The sequence below is a fragment of the Nannobrachium achirus genome (genome assembly GCF_963921795.1).
Source record: "Nannobrachium achirus genome assembly, chromosome: 1".
Lineage (NCBI taxonomy): Eukaryota > Metazoa > Chordata > Actinopteri > Myctophiformes > Myctophidae > Nannobrachium > Nannobrachium achirus.
In genome coordinates, this window is record NC_137810.1 from 79633144 (window position 1) to 79654060 (window position 20917).

Below are 20917 nucleotides of genomic sequence, written 5' to 3' on the forward strand. Positions count from 1 at the left end.
CTACTTCACCCTGCCTGGTAGGCGAGATTACCTTTTGAGTATAGAGACACACGGGCGACTACAAATATGGCCGCCATAGCGACCCCACTTCAAGATGCGCTGTGATTGGCCAGCAGTGTATAACCCTCGCTGTGATTGGCCGGTAGTGTGACAACGTAATTTTTCCGCGAAAACCGGGGCCCGGTCAGGATCATAGAAAACATATAAAGAGAAGGCTTTAGAAGCTGAAAATAACGGAGTGGGTGTTCTAAAACTTTAGCGATTTAACACCTTCTAAGCCGGGCCGTACTCGCTCGGACTTCCTACTTGGTCCAATCAGCCGCGCGTCTTTTCCCGGACTTTCCCGTAATTTATGATATTAATCATAATTTTTTGAAAAATACAGTCGCAGGTCGTGCTCTGTCTCTTTAAGAGATGTTGTGCAATGGGATCACGTCAGAAACGTGATGACGTCATCGGCTGGCTCTGCCACTGGGTCCATGAGCGGCCATTACGGCCCCTTGTTATCTGTATGGAGCAGGCTGGCTAGCGCACCCTCTCGTCTTTTTCCATCAGACGACAGACGAAATCAAGCCTTCGGAATGAATGGATTGCATTGGATTAGATCGATGTGCGTGCACAGAAGACGGATTGTATTTTTGGGTGCTGTTTATTATCGCTGTTTTCCCCGTATCGCTCCATGTTAATGACCGGAGGAGATCTGCCTTCTAGACCATCAAAAAAAGGTTGGCCAACAAAAAAAACTCCGTTTGCTGGCTTGCACGGAGCGATCCGATTGTGTTGTTATGATTTCGTGCTTTGCTTTTTTAAAACATGTTTGTAAATAAAACGCTGATTGCACGGCAGTACCGGGGTTCAGGGGGTTCTGCCGGGGCTTGGAAGGTGTTTTAACAGTTAGGACAATTTTAAGATTTGTTTTATAAAAAAAGTTACATGGTATAACTTTAAGTCTGCTATTTTCAAATAGTTTAAATATGGATGAAGTGCTTAATGCATGTTTTGTATAAAAAAAATAGTTTTTAAATAATCATATTGGAATAAAAGTTCTACATTAATGAAAAGTATTATCAAGAGACTAATAACTACATTGGACCCATTGGAGCACAAGTTCTTTCTTTTTGTCTCCATTTCCAGAAAAGGAACAATATTTGAAAGTACAACGTTTTCCAATTGCTGTACAATTGTTTACATGGATAGTTGTTTTTGTCCGTTCTGCAGGAATTTGACGGAGGGAAAAGAAGAGATTGCAGAGGAGTTTGAGAAGAAGGCAGAGACGGAGACAGAGGAGTTGGACGAATGTCTCACACTGCATCGCACTGTGGTGCAGAAGATTGGAGAAATCTGTCGACTAGTGAACCAGGTACAACTACATGCATGTCACAGTGGTAGAGGGGCAGTGACTCATTTACTGCCACAATTAAAAATCGACCTTCGGGTAGAGGTGGAGTCGGCTATGAGTTTTTGAATTACATTTTAATACACACATTAATCATGTCACAAAGATTGCCTTCTTTCACCTTAGAAATATTGCACGAATTAGAGCTTATCTGTCGCTGAACGATGCAAAAACGCTGATCCACGCTTTCGTTTTCTCTCGGCTGGATTACTGCAATGCACTTCTCTCTGGTCTGCCAAAGAAAACAACTGACAGACTACAACTTGTTCAAAATGCGGCAGCCAGAGTTTTAACTAAAACTAAGATAAGAGAACATATTACTCCAGTCTTAGCGTCGCTACACTGGCTCCCGGTTGTTTTTAGGATTGATTTTAAAATACTTTTACTTGTTTATAAAGCTCTAAATGGTCTGGCACCTTCGTACCTCTATGACTGCCTGCATAGATATGTTCCAACCCGCCCACTCAGGTCCTCTAGTGCAGACCTACTTGAGGCGCCAACAATGAAATATAAAAAAATATGGTGAAGCAGCTTTCTGCTTCTACGGACCGACAGCTTGGAATAAACTCCCACTACACCTAAGACAGGCAGCCTCTGTGGATAGCTTTAAAGCACAGCTCAAGACCTATTTCTTTACTCTTGCTTTTAGCTAAATTTTTAAATCCCTGTGCTGCTAATTGATGTCCGCACTGTTCTGAAATTGTTATTTCTCTGCTTAATTGTAATAATTTTAATTATTTCTTTTTATTCTGTATTTTTTATTTTATTTTACTGTTTCTCTGTTAAGCACTTGTGCTTAATTTTCTGCTCTGTAAAGCGCTTTGAGCTGCATTTCATGTCATGAAAGGTGCTATACAAATAAAGTTTTATTATTATTATTATTATTACTCTTATCTCTGCCACCGTTGGCCCTATCCATGCCAAACTTTGCACACACACTCCTTGGCTGCCAAACCACAACCTCCACCCCTCATTTCTAGGGATGTCCAGAGACCATGTTTTTGCTGACCAAGTACAAGTACAAGTAATTAATTTGAGTACTTACCGATACTGTAAGTTAAGTTTCTGTACAAGTGCTTAAATAATGTGTGGCGCTCCAAAATAAAACACTTTAAATACTTATGCTGTCATGCCTAGAGTGAGAGAAGGTGAAAATACTGTTCATTAGTTGAACTAACACACACAAAACCTCGTCTTAGGACTTTTGATATGTTGTTACCAACACATATTTGAAACAAAATGGTATCTGGCACTGCGGTGAGCAATATCGGACAAGTACGAGTACAGCAAAATAGGCTGGTATCGGGGCGAGTACCGATACTGCGAGTACCGATACCGCATCCCTACTCATTTCTCACATGCCCTTCTTCTAGTGCCACCAATAATGGAGTGAAACAAAATGTCAATTCAGGCTGAGTGTCAGGCTAGCAAAGCGGTACATAGTATCTCTAAAGTCATGTCATCAACATGGATCTGTCCCATTTCCCATACTCCCTCCTGATTGGCTATGACTGCCTTCTAAAGTGTGTGTATGCAACGTGACAGTCGCTTATCTCCCAATTAGGGAGTCTTACTGATTGTTTATACTTTTGCTTCTACAGAGGGTAGCCTATGCATGTGACATCATCATCATCATACCCAGAAGCTATGCAGGAACGCCTACTGACCGAGTGGCAAAAAAAAAACGATTTTCTTTCTTACAGTGTGTCGTACAGTGTGTCTGACAGTGTGTTGTGTTGTGTTGGTGTTGTGCAGTGTTTGTTACTCCAGGACCTTCATGACAGCCATCAGTGTAACAGTCTGCTAGTGGCAGAGAGTGAGGAGGACATCTGGAAGAACGAGTCCCTCTACAGGCAGAGGCTGGCCACTGCAGACGGTCAGTTTACCCTGCCAGGCAGACAGGCTTTTCACACCAAGTTTAGTGATAGAAAGTTTTTATTTTTTTCCCTTTTTTTATATTAACCACTTGAACTCTAGTGTCCATATTCTGAGAACTTTAGCCAAAAATAGCCAAAAATAGCAGATCAATCTACTTGTAGATTGGCTATTTTCGGCTAAAAAGGGGGAAAAAAGAGCAGACTAAGTACAGCGTGAAAGGTAAGTATTGACAGCTCAAGTGGTTAAATATCTGAAAACACAAATTGACATGAATCCAAAATACACTGATGATTGTGCCGTCAAACAATGAAACTACCCGAACAGGTTGTGGAGTCCCTGCTTCATCTCTCTCTCAACTAAGGGGTCCGTTGCCTGAGAACGTTGAAGACCCCTGGTATAGTTGTTTACCAGTGTATCTCCACAGACTGTCTTTTCTAGAGCAGGGGTTCCCAAACTTTTTTTGTCTCAGGGCACCCCATAAATATCTTTTTAATCCGAGGCACCCCTACATTATAATTTTCACTCCCAGCACCTTACATTTATAGCATATCGTCGTTGTCGGGTGGAAACCTTGTATGTCCAAAACCGTTCGTTTTGTATTTATCATCTATAAAATGTACAACGCCTCGCATCGCAAGGCGTTGTGTGCTTGTAGATCGGCTGTTTTCACTAGTTTTGTGCGACAGTCTAGTATGATGAAGCAGGGCATAAGACAGTGACGATATTTTAGTGATTATGTTGAGATAATAGCCATTTTGGTTAGAACTGACTGAAAATAACTTTGTACTTCAAGTTTAACTCAATAGCTGCCGGGCGCCTCTAGGTGCCGCTAGAGTGCCAGCCATTCTCCCGTAGGCATTCACTATCACATCCGGGTCGCCAGCCTGAACTGGTTTGGCTTTTCACTCGAATGAGTGCTATGCTAGCGAGCCGGAGGAAGTTAGCTATCAGTTAGCAATCGACTATATCATTTTTTAGAAGAGCGATCTAAAGTTATTCAGCCGCCAAAATAACTTGTCTGCTGGCCTCGGAACACAATCCGGAGAAAATTCGCTGTAAAGATGTGTTTTTCTATTGGAGTGGGCGGCGTGCTGCAGCCTTTTCTTCCCATTACGTGCCGTGTAAACAGAATCGCGGCCTTGTGCTAGGATGCTAAATTAGACCGGGGCTTTGTTGATGCCTCCGATTATTTAATTCATTTTACTAAAGGAACCGAATAATTTCGGTTCTTGTAATCCTTAATACGTCTTGCTGAAACAGCGTTTTTTTGGGGGGGCTCTAAACTTTTTTCTAAACCATTTTCAATGGAATAAATCATCGGGACAAGTAGAATGGCTCATTGGGAAGCGGTGGAGGAGCCAGGACCACCCACGTCGCTACTAGCAGCTCAGGGTAAGCGAAATAGATTAAAAAATTAGTATTGGAATGGAAAAAAGAACCGAGATTATTCGGTTTTCGCACAGAAAGAGTTAAAATGATACTAAATATTTTTTAAGTGTCCAAATAATTTCCAAATAATTATCAAGTTATCTTTTGGCACCCCTGGACTGCTGTCACGGCACCCCAGGGTGCCCTTTCACCCACTTTGAAAACCCCTGTTCTAGAGTATGTTCACAGACTGTGTCATTGTGTCCAACAGACTATGGAACGGAGGAGAGCTACCAGCCCAGGGACTACCTGGCAGCCACCATGCAGTTCATCCCAGGGCACTTTGCCTGTGAGGTGGTGTGGAGCACCATCATCCACATCCACCCACGCCTTAAGATGGGACCCAACATGGGCGTCTCCCGAGGTGAGACTAACCTATTCAGAACGGGCACGCGTTGGTGCGTAGCGTTATGTTATGCTTTAGCTATTGAAAAATAGCAGATATGCAAGCTCACAGCGCGGCACTGAGTGCCACACTGCAAGCTTGTAGATCTGCTATTTTTATCTTGATTGTTTTTATATATATATATATATATATATATATATATATATATATATATATCTTTTTTTATTATAATTGTTTTGAAACCCTATGTTTCTATGTCAGTGGTGCTCAAACATTTTCATGTGAAGAACCCCCACAATGATATGCATTTGGCCACGGCCCCCAGAAGCAACATTTTTGTTACAAATGTCCGCTTAAAAAATACATAATATTCAAAGATTTGCACAAATTCTCACGACTTTTCCAAAAAATATCAGATATACAAGCTCACGCAGTGCGGCACTTTTTCCAATAGCTAAAGTATAAAATAATCTCAGGCCCCTCCACCTTGGGCCCTGGTAACTCAGTCCCACTGAAGAACCCCTATGAAGAACATTCATGGGGGGCCCACAGTGAATCACTGTACCCAGGGCCCCTGCCCGGGATCGAACCCATGACCTTGTGTTCCATAGGCGAGAGCTCTACCGGGTGAGCTGGGGCTGGCTGGACACTGAAACTAAATGAAATGTTATCACAAAGACTGTGACTAAAGTGTTGTCTCTCCTCCAGCCATCCAGGCCCTGCGCTCCGTGCTCAACTCCTTCTGTGTGGTCAACAGGAAGAACATGTTTGTGTACCAGGAGCGAACCACCAAGTCAGTCTTCTACCTCAGGTTAGTCACTAGGGCATTCACGAATGGTGATTTTTAGTATTCGAATTATTCAACCTCAAAGTATTCGAATAGTTGAATATTCGACAGGACTGGCCAAACTGTCAAATATTAAGTAAGCAAGAGGCGAACATTGTGAAAATAGCCGATCTACATGCGCGTTGTGAGCATGTAGATCTGCTATTTTCACAATATTTATCTGCGGACCCGAGTCACATTAAATGTAATTCCTACAATTCCAAGTGCTTGTCAGGGTAAATATGTTTATTTTGGGGGGTCACGGCCTAAAAAGGTATAAGAAGCCCTGGTATAGAGCATTTACAAATTCATCCACCAGGGGCATTGACAACTCATTTTTTATGACTTCCTATCTAGCCAAGCTTTATAAACTATGTATTTTTTAAAGAGAAAACAAAAAAAAAATAAAAAAAATAAGCGAATATTCGACTTCGGTGAACAACGTTGAATAGTGACTTTGACATTTGAATATTCGAATATTCAAATATTTGGTGAATGCCCTATTAGTCACACTAAAGCAGTGGTGGGCAGTTATAATTACATTTCATCTGAGGACCCCCCAAAATAATCACATTTGAACTGAGGACCCCCCAAATAATCATATTAAAAATAAAATTAAATGACAAACTGACAAGCTTTCCCCACGTTAAGGTTGTAGGAATCTAAAGGTGTAGTTCACCCCCCAAAATTGCCTTATTTTTCTATCAATTATACACCCCATGAAGCCTTGAATTATTTTTCATTATTTATTTATTTTTCCTACCATTCCTACGCCAATAATCTGAAAACCGTTAGGATACTCAAAGATTCTCCTGAGTCTTCTATTTTTGGAAAAGTCATGAAAATGTGTGCAAATCTTTGAATATACGTATTTTTTAAAGTGAACATTTGTAACTCAAATATTTACCACTGATTTAGAAGAAGGGTTTAGAAGACATTTATTGAATCGGGTCAACATATTCAAAGACTTGCACAAATTGCCTCGATTATTCAAACATGGCAATCTACAAGCTTGCAGCGCGGCACTCTGTGCCGCACTGTGAGCTTGTAGATCTGCTATTTTTATAGTTGAAGCATAACATAATGGTTAAAGTTGTTCAAGTCTAACATGCAACATTGACCTTTTTTTCCAACTCTATCCCGGATGTTGTTATGTAAGACACAGTAGCAACGATTGCCAACAGAAATCCATCATTGTGGTGCTATTTTGCCATACCAAAAAAATGGGTTTGGGATCAAAATGTCTTTATTGGAGATAAAGCTGCTTCTTTGTTGCAAGATCAATGAGTCTCTATGGAGTTTTGTTTTAGCTTTGCGTGCACGTCTTCGCCCAATGGTAAGCGATGCGTCACACACAGAGACCCCAGACAGTACACTATCGACTAATAATATAACATGTTATGCTGAATATTCACCGATGATATTCGGGATAAGCACTCTACCACCTTTCTATAATCCGCCGATGATCTTTGGGATAGGCACTAACAGTGTTAAGTCTTAAAGGGTTAAAAAAGCGCTCTTGTCATCTCCTCCAGGCTTTGTGAAACGTCCCAGAGCGGGAAGTCCTCGGAGGCGGAGGGAAACCTGCACACCTCCCACTCTGTGGGACTCGCCAGGAGTCAGGAGCCCTTCTTTTCAGAGGACCTCACGGTACGGAAAGACGACGACTTTTTTGAATAGCCAAAGTATAAAATCATGGTTAAAGTGGTTAAAATCTAAAATGACACAGATACTTTCCCGGTTTTAATGGCTTAAAACCCATTTAGGCCTAGAAGTATTGAATGCTTTAACCTGTGAAAAATAGCAGACTACTATGTCAGTGGTTCTCAAACCTTTTCATGTGAAGGACGTCCCCAAAATGATATGTATTTGACCACGGACCCCCATTCAACATATTTAGTTCCAGGGGCCCCCCATAAGCAAAATTTGAGTTACGTTTGCTTTGAAAATACATATATTCAAAGATTTGCACACATTTTCACAACTTTTTTTCAAAAATAGCAGATCTACAAGCTCGCAGCGCGGCACTCGGTGCCGCGCTGTGAGCTTGTATATCTGCCATTTTTCACTGGTTAAAGCATTCAATAATTCTAGGCCTACATGTTAATGGTGGTTGTGGTTGTGTGTGCTCAGGGCTCCAGGTCCTCTCTGGAAGGCTCCAGGCCTGTAGGACAGGTGGACAAACACATCCTACTGCTGGTGCACGGAGTCGGAAATGCTGGTAAGATCACTACTGTACTACGACAGCTGCTCTATTAACGCTGTGTGTTAAAGGAGTAGTTGACCCCCCAAATTTTTTTTTCTCGGGCGCCTGGTTGCCTAGTGGACCAGGCGCATACCATATAGGCATTGCCATTTCGGCATCAATGCCTGTCGGCGTCGCCGGTTCGATTCCCGATCCGGGCGACCTTTGCCGCGTGTCACTCCCTGTCTCTCCCCCGTTTCCTGTCAGTCTACTGTCCTATCCAATAAAGGCAAAAAGCCCAAAAACAAATCTTAAAAAAAATAATAATAATATTTCTTTTTTCTATTGATTACTCACGCCATGGAGACTTGAGTTAATTAATATTTTTTTCGTATTTGTCGCATTCCTTAGACAAACAAATGATTATAGTGAATTTACCCCCATTGATTGGGGACCCGAATCCATTTGGGTCCCCATCCAGAATCAATGTGGGCACATTTATTGTAATCAAATTATTGTCTTAGGGATGCAACGAAAAAAAATAAAAAATATGATTGAACTCAAGTCTCCATGGCAGGAGTAATCAATAGAAAAAAAGTCATTTTGGGGGTGAACTACTCCTTTAATGTGCATGTTCAGCTGTCTCATTTAACTCTGTTAAATGATTGACTGTGTGTTAAATGATTGACTGTGTGCGTGTTTACTAACGCTGTGCGTTAAAAAGTGATGGGCATAGTACTGTATTTCTTTAATACATAGAAATGGCATCATTTAGAAACGTTTGAGAAGTAGTGAAACTAGCCGATCTACAAGCTCTGTCCGCTTTGCACAAAATCCACAGTAATGGATCCGTGTGTGTGTGCGCGCGCGCGCACATGCGCATGTGCGTGTGAATGTGCAGGTCCAGAGATCACAGATGAGCTGGTCAAGGTGTTGCGCAAGCGTCTGGACGAGACCACCCTGGACATCATCACCGTCATGCTGGTCAGGAACTGCAAGCTGACCCCCGCCGACGTGGAGGTAACACCGCTGACCGCCACTAGGGCATCACCAATAGTGATTTTTAGTATTCGAATTATTCAACCTCAAAGTATTCCAATAGTCGAATATTCGACAGGACTGGCCAAACTGTCAAATATTAAGCAAGCAAGAGGCGAACAATAGCAGATCTACATGCGCGAGGCGTTGTGAGCATGTAGATCTGCTATTTATCACAATATTTATCTCATAGGTATTAAATTAAATGTAATACCTACAATTCCAAGTGCTTGTCAGGGTGGGGGTCCTCAGTTCAAATGTGTTTATTTTGGGGGTCACGCCTAAAAAGGTTTGAGAACCCCTGGTATAGAGCATTAACAGATTCATCCACCAGGGGCATTGACAACTCATTCTATATGACTTCCTATCTAGCCAAGCTTTATATTATATTTATTTTTTTAAAGAGAAAACAATAAAAACATAAAAAAATAAGCGAATTTTCGACTTTGGTGAACAACATCGAAAATTGAATTTGATATTTTAATATTTAAATATTTGGTGAATGCCCTAACAGCCAGGGACGTGCAGATACTGTTAGAGAGGCAGGGAATGAATGTGAAATGGGCCTTTTGGTATCAAGTACTGAAAATAGCGTGTGACGCGTTGTGATCTTGGAGGTCGGCTATTTTCAGTACTTGAAACCACACTAAACTAAGCATAAAAAAGGCAATGTGGCTTACAACATGGATTTCTACAACATTCAAGTTCAGGAGAGTTTGGAAGAGGCAATGCTCTTAATTAAATGGCAGATATTTGACAAAAGTTTGCTTTTTTGCCTTGAAAATAATGAAAGGCAGTAAAAAGTCTGTTTTGCATTTCTCAATTCACTCAAGGACCCTTAAATTTGTGTTTTGACTACTTTGAAACTAGCAGATTTACACATGTCTCTTTAGTGATGTTGTGAGCTTGTAGATTGTCTATTTCAAAATAGTCATTGTACTGTATATTAAAGTGGTTCAATTAATAGTTATCAATTTTATTATATATATATATATACCGTAAATCCCCAATTAGTAGCCCGGGCGTTTATTTCGCAAAATGGGGTCGGACCCCGGGTGCTTAAAAGGGACCAGGCGGCTATTGGTAACAGGCTTTTATTTATTTTGGCACTGGCCAGCACTGGGCCATTATTTGGTAATTTTTTCTTTCTTAAACTATATAATAGTAATAATAATCAAAATGTTATAATAAATGTTAGAATTATTATTATTTTAATTGTTATGAACACCCAGAAAATAGCACATTGCGATCTATTAGACCAAACCTCATTTAAAAAATATCAAGAGTGTATGAATGCCTTTTAAAAAAATATATATACTATTATTTATACTAAGGGAATCTTTCTCCAAAATAATCAATTACCGCATACCAGCAAAGACGCATCTAGGTCTGACTCTGTAGTCAACGAGTCGACTCAACGACCCAATTAGCGTAGAAGTCCTGCAGCTGGTGCTCTGACTGGACTCTGACATGACCACTGAACAGCTCCACTATCCTGACATTAAAATATTATGGTATTGCATTATGATTAAGCCTTCTGCATTCCCCTTGAACCTCAAAATAATGGATTACTTCTTCAAAATGCGGATAACAAGAGGCAGCAACAGGTAATGAGTTATTCTGATCCAGCTGGTGTTATTGTCCAGTCTTTCTCCATCACAACGTTTTGCCATTAAAGTAGCCTACTCACGCAAACTTTGCATTGTAGCAACGTTTTAGACAGTAATGAATGGTGGTCAGTGAGCAGAGAGCAGCAGACTCCTTAGTCCTTTTTTCCTCTCTTTTTTTTGTGTCCTTTGGCAATCTGTTCCCCGACGCACAGACAGACAGTGCGTCCTGCGTGCGCGTCATATGGTAGCGCAGCACTGGGCTGGGCTGGGCTGGGCACCATATACATTTGGCTTAGAAGTAGAAGTGTCTGTTCACAGGGCTGTGAGCTTGTAGATTTGCTGTTTTCAGCGCATTACCGTCATGCAACATATGACCCGTAGCGACGCACAGCGAGTGCGGTGCGTTGCAACGTGCTGTCACAGCACTGCTGTGAGCTTGCAGATTTGCTGTTTTCAGCGCACCACTGCCATGCAACATAAATGACCAGTTAAGTTGAATAAATAGCAAATAATACCAAACAACCAAACAAATAATAGCCCGGGCTCTTACATAAAACATAATAAGGATAATATTAATTGCAAATAACGGCCCAGGCGCTTATACGGACCGTGCGCTTATTTGAAACAGGCGTTTATTGCGCAAAATGGGGTCAGACCCCGGGCGGATATATGGGACCCGGCGGCAGTTTGCCACCGGGCGATTAATTGGGGATTTACGGTATATATATATATATATATATATATATATATATATATATATATATATATATATATATACTGTATATAGGCTACAGTATAAATATGTGTTTTAAGTTCCCGCATATTTTGCATAATTTCGCATTTTCTTGCAACTTCCACAAGTTCCCGCATATGTCGCATAGTTTCGCATTTTCACCGCATGAATTCACATAAAAAGCCTGCATAATTCACCGCATAATCAAGGATTTTTGCCTGCAAAATCAAGGATTTTTGCCCGCATAATCAAGGTGTTACGAAGGTTTTCTATATCTTCTTGCTTGTTCCCTCCTACATGGACCTCTACATATGGAGATCTCAACACCAACCTAATTAAGCCTTGGTTGCCCATATATGGAGATGCCCATATGTCAAGATGCCCATATATGGAGATGGTTTTCTATATCATCTTGCTTGTTCCCTCCTACATGGACCTCTACATATGGAGATCTCAACACCAACCTCATTAAGCCTTGGTTGCCCATATATGGAGATGCCCATATGTCAAGATGCCCATATATGGAGATGCCCATATATGCAGATTCCAGATTGGATATGACTTGACTTGTCATCATGACATCACCAAGATACCATTCCCATGGTATGTTCAGATTCAACCATCGCACCCGAGAATCTCCAACTCTGATCTCGGATCTCAACGGCACACCATATATGGATCAGACGCGTCACCTTATCAACATATTCTGTCCAATCAGCGAGCAGCAACTTTGACATGGTAGGGGCAGCGATATTTCTTGCCATCTTGCAGTCTCTGTCTTGAAGCGAAAATGGAAGACATGGAGGAACAGAGGGAGAAATCAAAGGAGGAGAGATTTGAGATTCAACTGAAAGAAAAGGAGTCTTTGTCACAAATGACTCTCTCTGCAGAGGAGATGCATGAAGTCATGGACAAGTTGAAGATCACGGAAGACACAGTCGACCCATGGAATGTGTCCACCACCAGCGCCCAGGGGCTTGACTATGACAAGCTCATAGTGAGGTTCGGTAGTAAAAAGATCGACCAGGAGCTGCTGGACCGCTTCGAGAAAGTCACGCGGAGGAAGCCACACCGCTTTCTAAGACGAGGAATCTTTTTCTCCCACAGAGATGTGCATCAACTGCTGGATGCATACGAGAAGGACAAGCGCTTCTACATTTACACCGGCCGGGGGCCCTCGTCGGAGGCCATGCACCTGGGACATCTCGTCCCGTTCATCTTCACCAAGTGGCTGCAGGACGTTTTCGACGTCCCCCTGGTCGTCCAGATGACGGACGACGAGAAATACCTGTGGAAGGACCTGACGCTGGAGGAATGCCGGCGCTACACCACAGAGAACGCCAAGGACATCATCGCCTGTGGCTTTGACGTCGGCAAGACGTTCATCTTCTCCAACCTCAACAATATGACGCCCGAGTTGTATACGAACGTGGTGAAGATCCAAAAGGTGGTAACGTGCAACCAAGTCAGAGGCATCTTTGGCTTCACGTGTGAGAGTGAGTGCATCGGGAAGATTGGCTTCCCAGCCGTTCAGGCCGCTCCGTCCTTCAGTAGCTCGTTCCCCCAGATCTTCAGAGGCAGAACAAACGTCCCGTGTCTCATCCCGTGCGCCATAGACCAGGACCCGTATTTCAGAATGACCCGCGACGCAGCCCCCAAGATCGGCTATACGAAGCCGGCCTTGCTGCACTCCACCTTCTTCCCTGCCCTGCAGGGGGCTCAGACCAAGATGAGTGCCAGCGACCCCAACTCGTCCATCTTCCTCACCGACGGGCCCAAGGAGATCAAGAGGAAGATAAACAAGTACGCCTTCTCCGGGGGGAAGGACACGGTGGACGAGCACAGGGAGCACGGCGGCGACCCGGAAGTGGACGTGTCCTACATGTACCTGACCTTCTTCCTGGAAGACGACGCGCAGCTGGAGAAGATCAGGCGGGACTACGCCAGCGGAGCCCTGCTCACAGGAGAGCTGAAGAACATTCTCGTTGAAACCCTGCAGCCGATCGTCCATGAGCACGCACAGCGACGAAGACTAGTGACTGATGAGATGGTCAAGCAGTTCATGACTCTCAGGCCTTTAACTCAAGAATGAAAAATATGCAGTAGATATGGTAAAAAAAAAGTACAACCACACTAATAATAATAATAATAAAAATCACACCCAATGTGAAGTGAGCGGTGGTCGCACCGCTACACACACACGTTGCTATGGCAAAACGCTGAGGAAAAAGGCTACAGACACACGATGATGACATCACTAGACAAACATGATGCTACGTACACACATTTTGCTATGGCAAAACGCTGAGGAAAAAGGCTACAAACACACGCACAGCCTTGATTATGGAGCGGTTTACCACCGCTAAAAAAAAATCACACTTGTGTGAACTGAGCGGTGGAGGCTGCATGTGTGTGTGTGTGTGTGTGTGTGTGCGTGCGTGCGTGCGTGCGAACAACAGCGCCCCTCCCTTAACATGTGTGGTCAGAAAAGGTACTGCAGGCTACATACAGACACGGACGGACACATACACACACACATACCCGCACACACAGCCACGTATAGGAGCGTTGTGACCGCCGCTCAAAAAAAAAAAACACCCAGTGTGAAGTGAATGGTGCCAATCAGTGAAAGACGTGATTGGCAATGAATGATGCTATGAACCAGAGGAACAATGTTCAATCACGGTCCATTCACTCCACGGCTGTTGTTCAACAGTGATACTTGAAGGTAGGTCACCCAGTGGTGGTAGTGCAGCTGTTCAGGCCGTGCTCGTATAGACCTGGACGGACAGACAAACACACTCGTTCACTTGATGGAGCGGCTGGCACCGCTCAAAAATATAGCACATATAGGCTACTCAGTGTCTGCGGCATACTGGCCCATTCGTAGAGTTACACAACGGTTAAAGCTGAAGCTCTGAAACTACTAGTTCCACCCTTGGCATCCTAATTTTGTTTTAACCTAAATTAGCCCTTAATGCCAATTATTTTTGAGCGGTGCAAACCGCTCCTATAAGTGGCTGTGCGTGTGTCTGTAGCCTTTTTCCTCAGCGTTTTGCCATAGCAAAATGTGTGTACGTAACATCATGTTTGTCTAGTGATGTCATATGTCGTATGTCTGTAGCCTTTTCCCTCAGCGTTTTGCCATAGCAAAACGTGTGTGTGTAGCATAGCCTGTACATCCTAGACTCAAATCCTAGTCTGAAGACGTTATGCAAGCACGACCACCTCTCACTTCACATTGGGTGTGATTTTTAGTTAGAAGCGTGGCCTAGACATGGCCTACATCTTGACAAAGCGGCTCACAGTGTGTTGTACGCCCTGGTCCTACTGGCACACTGTGATTGGCCAGCAGGAGGCTTGATGAAATGAACACATAAATAGATAAGATTAGATTACTATTTCTATGCATTTGATGCATTGGTGTTGATGTAATGATGTACAGCAGTGTTCCCCAATCGGTTTTCCCCAAGGGCCGAATCATGTCTAGGGTACCAAGCCGAGGGCCACAACATTGCAGGGGGCGACGTTGGCGTTTCCGCTACTCCAGGGACAGTTCAGATATTGTCGTCGTCGGGTGAAAATCTTGTATGTCCAAAACCGTTCGTTTTGCATTTATCATTTAAAAAATCACACCCAATGTGAAGTGAGCGGTGGTCGTGCTTGCATAAAGTCTTCAGACCAGGATTTGAGTCTAGGATGTACAGGGTATGCCACACACACACACACACACGTTTTGCTATGGCAAATCGCTGAGGAAAAAGGCTACAGACATACGACATATGACATCACTAGACAAACATGATGCTACGTACACACATTTTACTATGCCAAAACACTGAGGAAAAAGGCTACAAACACACGCACAGCCACTTATAGGAGCAGTTTGCACCGCTTAAAAATGATTTAAACTAGTGAAAACAGCCGATCTACAAGCACACAACGCCTCGCACCACGAGGCATTGTGTGCTTGTAGATCTGCTGTTTTCACTACTTTTGTGTGACGGCCTTGCATGATGAAGCAGTGCTTTACTTTGCGATAGAACGTACACATTTGGAGATACGAGGTTTCCACCCAACAACAACGATATACTAGTGTTGTTGCTGCTCTTATACCGCCATTATTACTGGGGTTGGTGGGGGCCAGACAGTAGCCCCCCGCGGGCCGCCTATTGGGGAACCCTGATGTACAGTATTGCCTTGTATTGATGTATTGATTTATTGCCTTTCTTATTGCAAGTCGCTCTGGATTAAGGGCGTCTGGTGAATGCCAACATTGTAATTGTATGGGAAGTGGACAAAGCCAGGTGTTGGGGCTTAGGTCCTGCAAGGAGCACCGCTCCATAGTTGAGAGATCACTGGTATAGAGGGCTGAGGCTGTTAGGATGATGTGCCATATTAGGGCAGCAGGAATCTGTCGCCCCGATTGGTCAAACCAATCCAATCGACTTCACGGCTTGGCCAAGCTTTGCATGGTGTTTGTGTCACTCTGGTAAATATAAGCAGCAGCGCGGACACAAGGGAACTCATTCCTTTGACATAGAGAAGCGTTCTTTGCTACATCGTTTTTGGTCGACATGCTACGCTGGACGGTCAACCCGAAAGGAGGACCCAAACGAGCCCGCCATGCTGCGGTGGCAGTGAGGCACAAAGTGTACTCGTTCGGAGGCTACGACCACGTGAACGAACGGGAACAGATTGACGTGCACGTCTTCAACACAGTGTCCTTGCGCTGGAACAAGTTGCCCCCGGTGACGGCCGCGAGGGGAGGTGACAGTCCCTGCTTCGAGGTTCCCTCAATGTGCCTGGGCCACACGGCTGTGCTGATAGAGTACGCCATCTACATCTGGGGAGGAATCGTGAACTTCACCATAACCGAGGACCGCAACAGGCTCACGATCACGGGGGACAATTGCAACGTGCTCTACGCGTTCGACGTCGACACGCACAGGTGGTTCATGCCGGCGGTTTACGGGGCCCTTCCCGAGGCCAGGTACAAACACTCGGCCTGCGTCTTGGAGAAGGTCATGTATATCTATGGCGGCTTCAACAAGCAGACTAGATACACCAACGACATCCACAAGTTGGACACTGCCACAATGGTCTGGTCTTTGATTGATGCCACTCCCGTGCCGGCTTCGTTTTGTCACTCTGCAACCTTCATCGGGACAAAGATGTTTGTGTTTGGTGGCCACGGGGACCAGGATCAGCACTACTACAACACCATCAGGGTGTTTGACACGGAGACCAACGACTGGTGGCTGAACATGCGCACGCCGGTCTTTCTCCCGGAAGGACGTGAGGATCATTCAGCCTTTGCCTACAATGGGGAGCTGTACATATTCGGGGGCCATAGCTGGAACCAGACTTTTAATGACATGTGGAAATTCACTCCAGAGACCTTATCCTGGAAGAAGGTTGAGCCCAAGGGGGAGCGCCCGCTTTGGAGGTTCGGGATGTGCTGTTGCATGGTGGGAGACTTCATCATCATTTTCGGCGGATACAAATACATGCCCAATGTGGGGTTAGTCTTAGATCTAAGTCCGAGTCTGAAGACGTTATGCAAGCTAAAAGCTATTCAGTATGGTCTGGAGCCATCGGGACTCCCGCAACACATCAAGTGGGAACTGGCAGCCATGAATAACGGCAGCAGCAAGAGGAGAAAGAGCCCAGAAACATGACTGGCACATCCCCTGAGACACAACGGCGATATGTGCGCGCACCCCAAAGAAGACTTGACTCCCGCCACCTCTACACTAAGGTGGTAAGAGGGATGTCACTGCCCTATACCTGAGGGCCGGTCTCTACAGCTGGCTACTGTTTGAGACCTTAGGACCTCATTGCTACATCTGGGACCCTATGGGGGATGTCAAAGGTGAAGACCTACCACACCGGCAATGGACTCTGCTGAACACGGCCACACCAAATCATCCATTAAGAACTGGGGCTCTGCATAAGCAGTGCGGCATCCGTGTGAAGCGAGCCTGTGCAGACTGCTTGCCCCCCTTACGCAAACCACCTACAAAAGGCCTCTTCGATGTATAAGCCCAGAGACGAGGACATGGCTGTGTGACGTTCCTCTAGGACATCTGTTGATACACGACAGGAAGACAAAAGAAGAGCCAGGTGATGCCTTTTGGGTAAAGGAATGTGCAGTTATAGGAGATGACTTCAGGGAAAAAGAATGTAAACAACTGTCTGTGGGAGATCAACATGACAGCAAAGGTTGAGACCTTTGCGTTTTATTACGCTGCTCAGTTGTTTTTTTTGTTAGTTTTTTGTTTATGATTTGATTTCAGATGGGTACATAAAATAGAGATAGGAAAAAAAAACTAGACCAGGTCAACCTGGTTGTGCCAGACCCCCTGTCTGTCATCATCATTTATGACATCATGCCTTTTGTAGGCATGTCATCATCATGTCATCATCATATATACCCTTTATATAGAAAAGGGACAGACCGACATTTGCTTATGTAGGCCTACCCATTTCATGGGTCTGGCAAAGAGCATGGGGAGCTGTTGTAGCCGTTTGGCTCGGTACAGTACCCAATATCATAATACTCTGGGGCCTGCGTATGGCGACACAGTGATGACATTATGGACATATACAGACAGACATACCTCTATATACAGTATGGGCATAAAACACAGACACTAATCTCTGGTTTTGGACAATCGCTGGTTTCCGACTCGACACTTCACTCATGATATGTGTGACCACCAGCAGTGCAAATGGATCCTTACGGGTATGTAACTCTGTTGGAACGTTTTTGTTGCGTTTATTTCATTGTGAGCTCGCCTGAAAGGCGAGGACACTTTGTTATCTTCATTATTTATAGAGCGAGTTCCGTCGCAGACAGTACAAAGGCAGGGCCCTTAGCCAATGAGGTGCAGTTGAGGTTTGGAAAATCTGGGAGTGGTGTTAGCTGGAGTATTGGTTGAGCTTCACATGACAGTTAGCACGCTGTAGAATATGGTCACGAGCAAGCCCACACTGTTTCTGAGGAACAGTATCTCTAGTTTAAATTGGGACCCTATCTATCAAGGTCTCAGTCAGTGGCGTCAGTTCAGAAAAAAGTTAAGGTATGGCAACATGACTGGTGTCTTGCACGTGCGCCTTCGCGTGTGCAAGACACCAGTCATGTTGCCATACCTTAGCAACAGGCATGATACATTTATTTTAAAGGAGTAGTTCACCCCCAAAATGACTTTTTTTCTATTGATTACTCATGCCATGGAGAGTAGAGTTCAATAATATTTTTTGGTTTTTGTCACATTCCTAAGACAAAAATGTGATAACAGTAAACCCCATTGATTCCGGATGGTGACCCGTTTCGAAACGGGTCACCATCGGGTCACCATCCGGAATCAAAAATATTATTGAACTCTACTCTCCATGGCATGAGTAATCAATAGAAAAAAAGTCATTTTGGGGGTGAACTACTCCTTTAAGAAGAGCATTTTATTTATTTTCCCACTTTCTATGGTTTCTTGGGCTGGATATGGCAGCCTGGAACGGTTGTTCAAGTGCATTCACCTGTGCAGCTGACCTGCGGAACCTTGGAATATACCATTTTGTCAAAATGGGGAGAATAAAAGTGTGGAGAATATAATTATAATACCTGTGACCATATTGTAACATTTTGTAGTTATTTTACTGTAATTTAATGAACAACATAATAACCAGCACAGATAGGCAAAGAGACATTCATGGATTTATATTTGAAAGTAACTTTTATTTTCCCCCCTGGACCCAGGGTATGGCAGCTGCATACCCCTGCCATGCCCAATTGACGCCCCTGGTCTCAGCGTGTATAGTGTGGTTGGCCAACGGGGCAAGCAGGCTACAGCTTTATGTTTGTTTCTAGAGTAACCCTGAATGTCCATTGAGTTCAGTGGACTTTATCTGTCTCTTTTCTGATTGGACAACATAATGGATTTGAGGATTAGTCAAGCGTCACGTGACATCACACTATAAAATGATATAAATATGCGGCCACAACTGCAAGTTACAGACCCGTGAGGGTCCATTCCGGGTAAAACCAGTGCTCTATGGGACTAGTATGTTTTAAAGTATGCATTGTTTATGGCAATTTTAGTTTCCAAGTAAGTTTAAACATACTTAAAGGACCACTTCAACAATGTTCAAGCTATGTTGATATACTTACATAATTGGTCTTCACTAATGTTTATTATAAGCAACACTGATTTTCACAGGCGCCCTTGTAGTTACTGAAATTATGTATGGAGATCCATGCTCATACACATTATGTACAGAACGGCCCATACGAGGATATATGCACATCTGTTGGGTTTTTTACCACTCATTTTGTACGGGTGTGATTTTTGCATGTTGTTTTCCAACTGTCTTATGACGATGTTGTCTGCATAGTACATGTTATATGTTATATTTGTCATTTGATGTTGTATGAGTTGTAAAAAGGGACCCCAATTTAAACAAGGTTACACACCTCTATTCAGAAGATTGACTTCCATTATTCTAAATAGAGGTGTCACCTAACCCTAACCTAAACCCTAACCCTTTTTTTTATTGTTTATTCTTTAAAAAGATATAGTTTATAAAGCTTGGCTAGATAGGAAGTCATAAGAATGAGTTGTCAATGCCACCAGGGGTTCTCAGACCTTTTTAGGCCGTGACCCCCAAAATAAACATATTTGAACTGGGGACCCCCACCCTGACAAGCACTTGGACTTGTAGGTATTACATTTAATGTGACTTGATCATTTATAACATTTATATTACCATAATATAAATATGCATACATGATCAACAACATGTGTAGCTCAAAAGCTTTAGACTAGTTTTAAGTGCCAAATAATGTGGATTGCAGTAATACAAATGGTACGACAAAATCCATATCCCACAGGAATCCACTGGTAAAAGTTCAAGTTGGTAAGGGAAAGTCTTGAAGCAATGTATACAGTATGCACCTTATCCATATAATCCTTATCCCTTATCCGTTGTGTTGTCAGTTCATCCAGCCTGCAGGCTCTCCAGCCACTGAGGTGATGCAGTTCAGTCTTCCACAGTACTACCTGTCCTGGCTGCCTGCTGTGGCCCACTACCTCAAACAGAACCTGCTCATCTTCCTCCACCTGCCCAAGTACACCGACAGCAACATAGCACACCACTTTAAGGTAATAGTAGTACACTAATAGCAACATAGCACACCATTTTAACCCTGCAAGGCCTAGCGTTGCTTTTTGGCAAAACAAATTAAATCATTTTTTAAAAAATGTTATAATTAGTTTTCCTGTTCTTTTTTCACATTAACATCACCATTAAATCCAATTGTTTAGTATTACAATGCCATTGGCCACGATATTTGCATATAAATACCCCCCACAGAGACTGACATTCACACCTCCCAGAGAAGTTGAAATTCCAGCGTCTGGACGAACAACATCTCACTTTTTAACTGAAGCTATTCCTCACTAAAACATAAGTAAAATG

At 43.5% G+C, this 20917-nt stretch overlaps 2 protein-coding genes across 2 annotated transcripts in view; both read left to right on the plus strand.

Moving 5' to 3' along the window:
* Positions 1-20917, plus strand: part of szt2 (SZT2 subunit of KICSTOR complex) — a 181862-nt gene that overhangs the window by 89642 nt on the left and 71303 nt on the right. The window contains 8 exon segments of the mRNA XM_080734234.1: positions 1219-1360; positions 3152-3272; positions 4914-5066; positions 5757-5859; positions 7410-7524; positions 8008-8095; positions 8961-9079; positions 20437-20601. Coding sequence (XP_080590360.1) covers positions 1219-1360; positions 3152-3272; positions 4914-5066; positions 5757-5859; positions 7410-7524; positions 8008-8095; positions 8961-9079; positions 20437-20601 — 1006 coding nt within the window.
* Positions 12231-13532, plus strand: LOC308303815 (tryptophan--tRNA ligase, cytoplasmic-like; the record flags this gene model as incomplete). Its single annotated transcript, XM_080748314.1, has 1 exon — positions 12231-13532. One exon carries the CDS (start codon positions 12231-12233, stop codon positions 13530-13532), a length of 1302 nt encoding a protein of 433 aa, XP_080604440.1.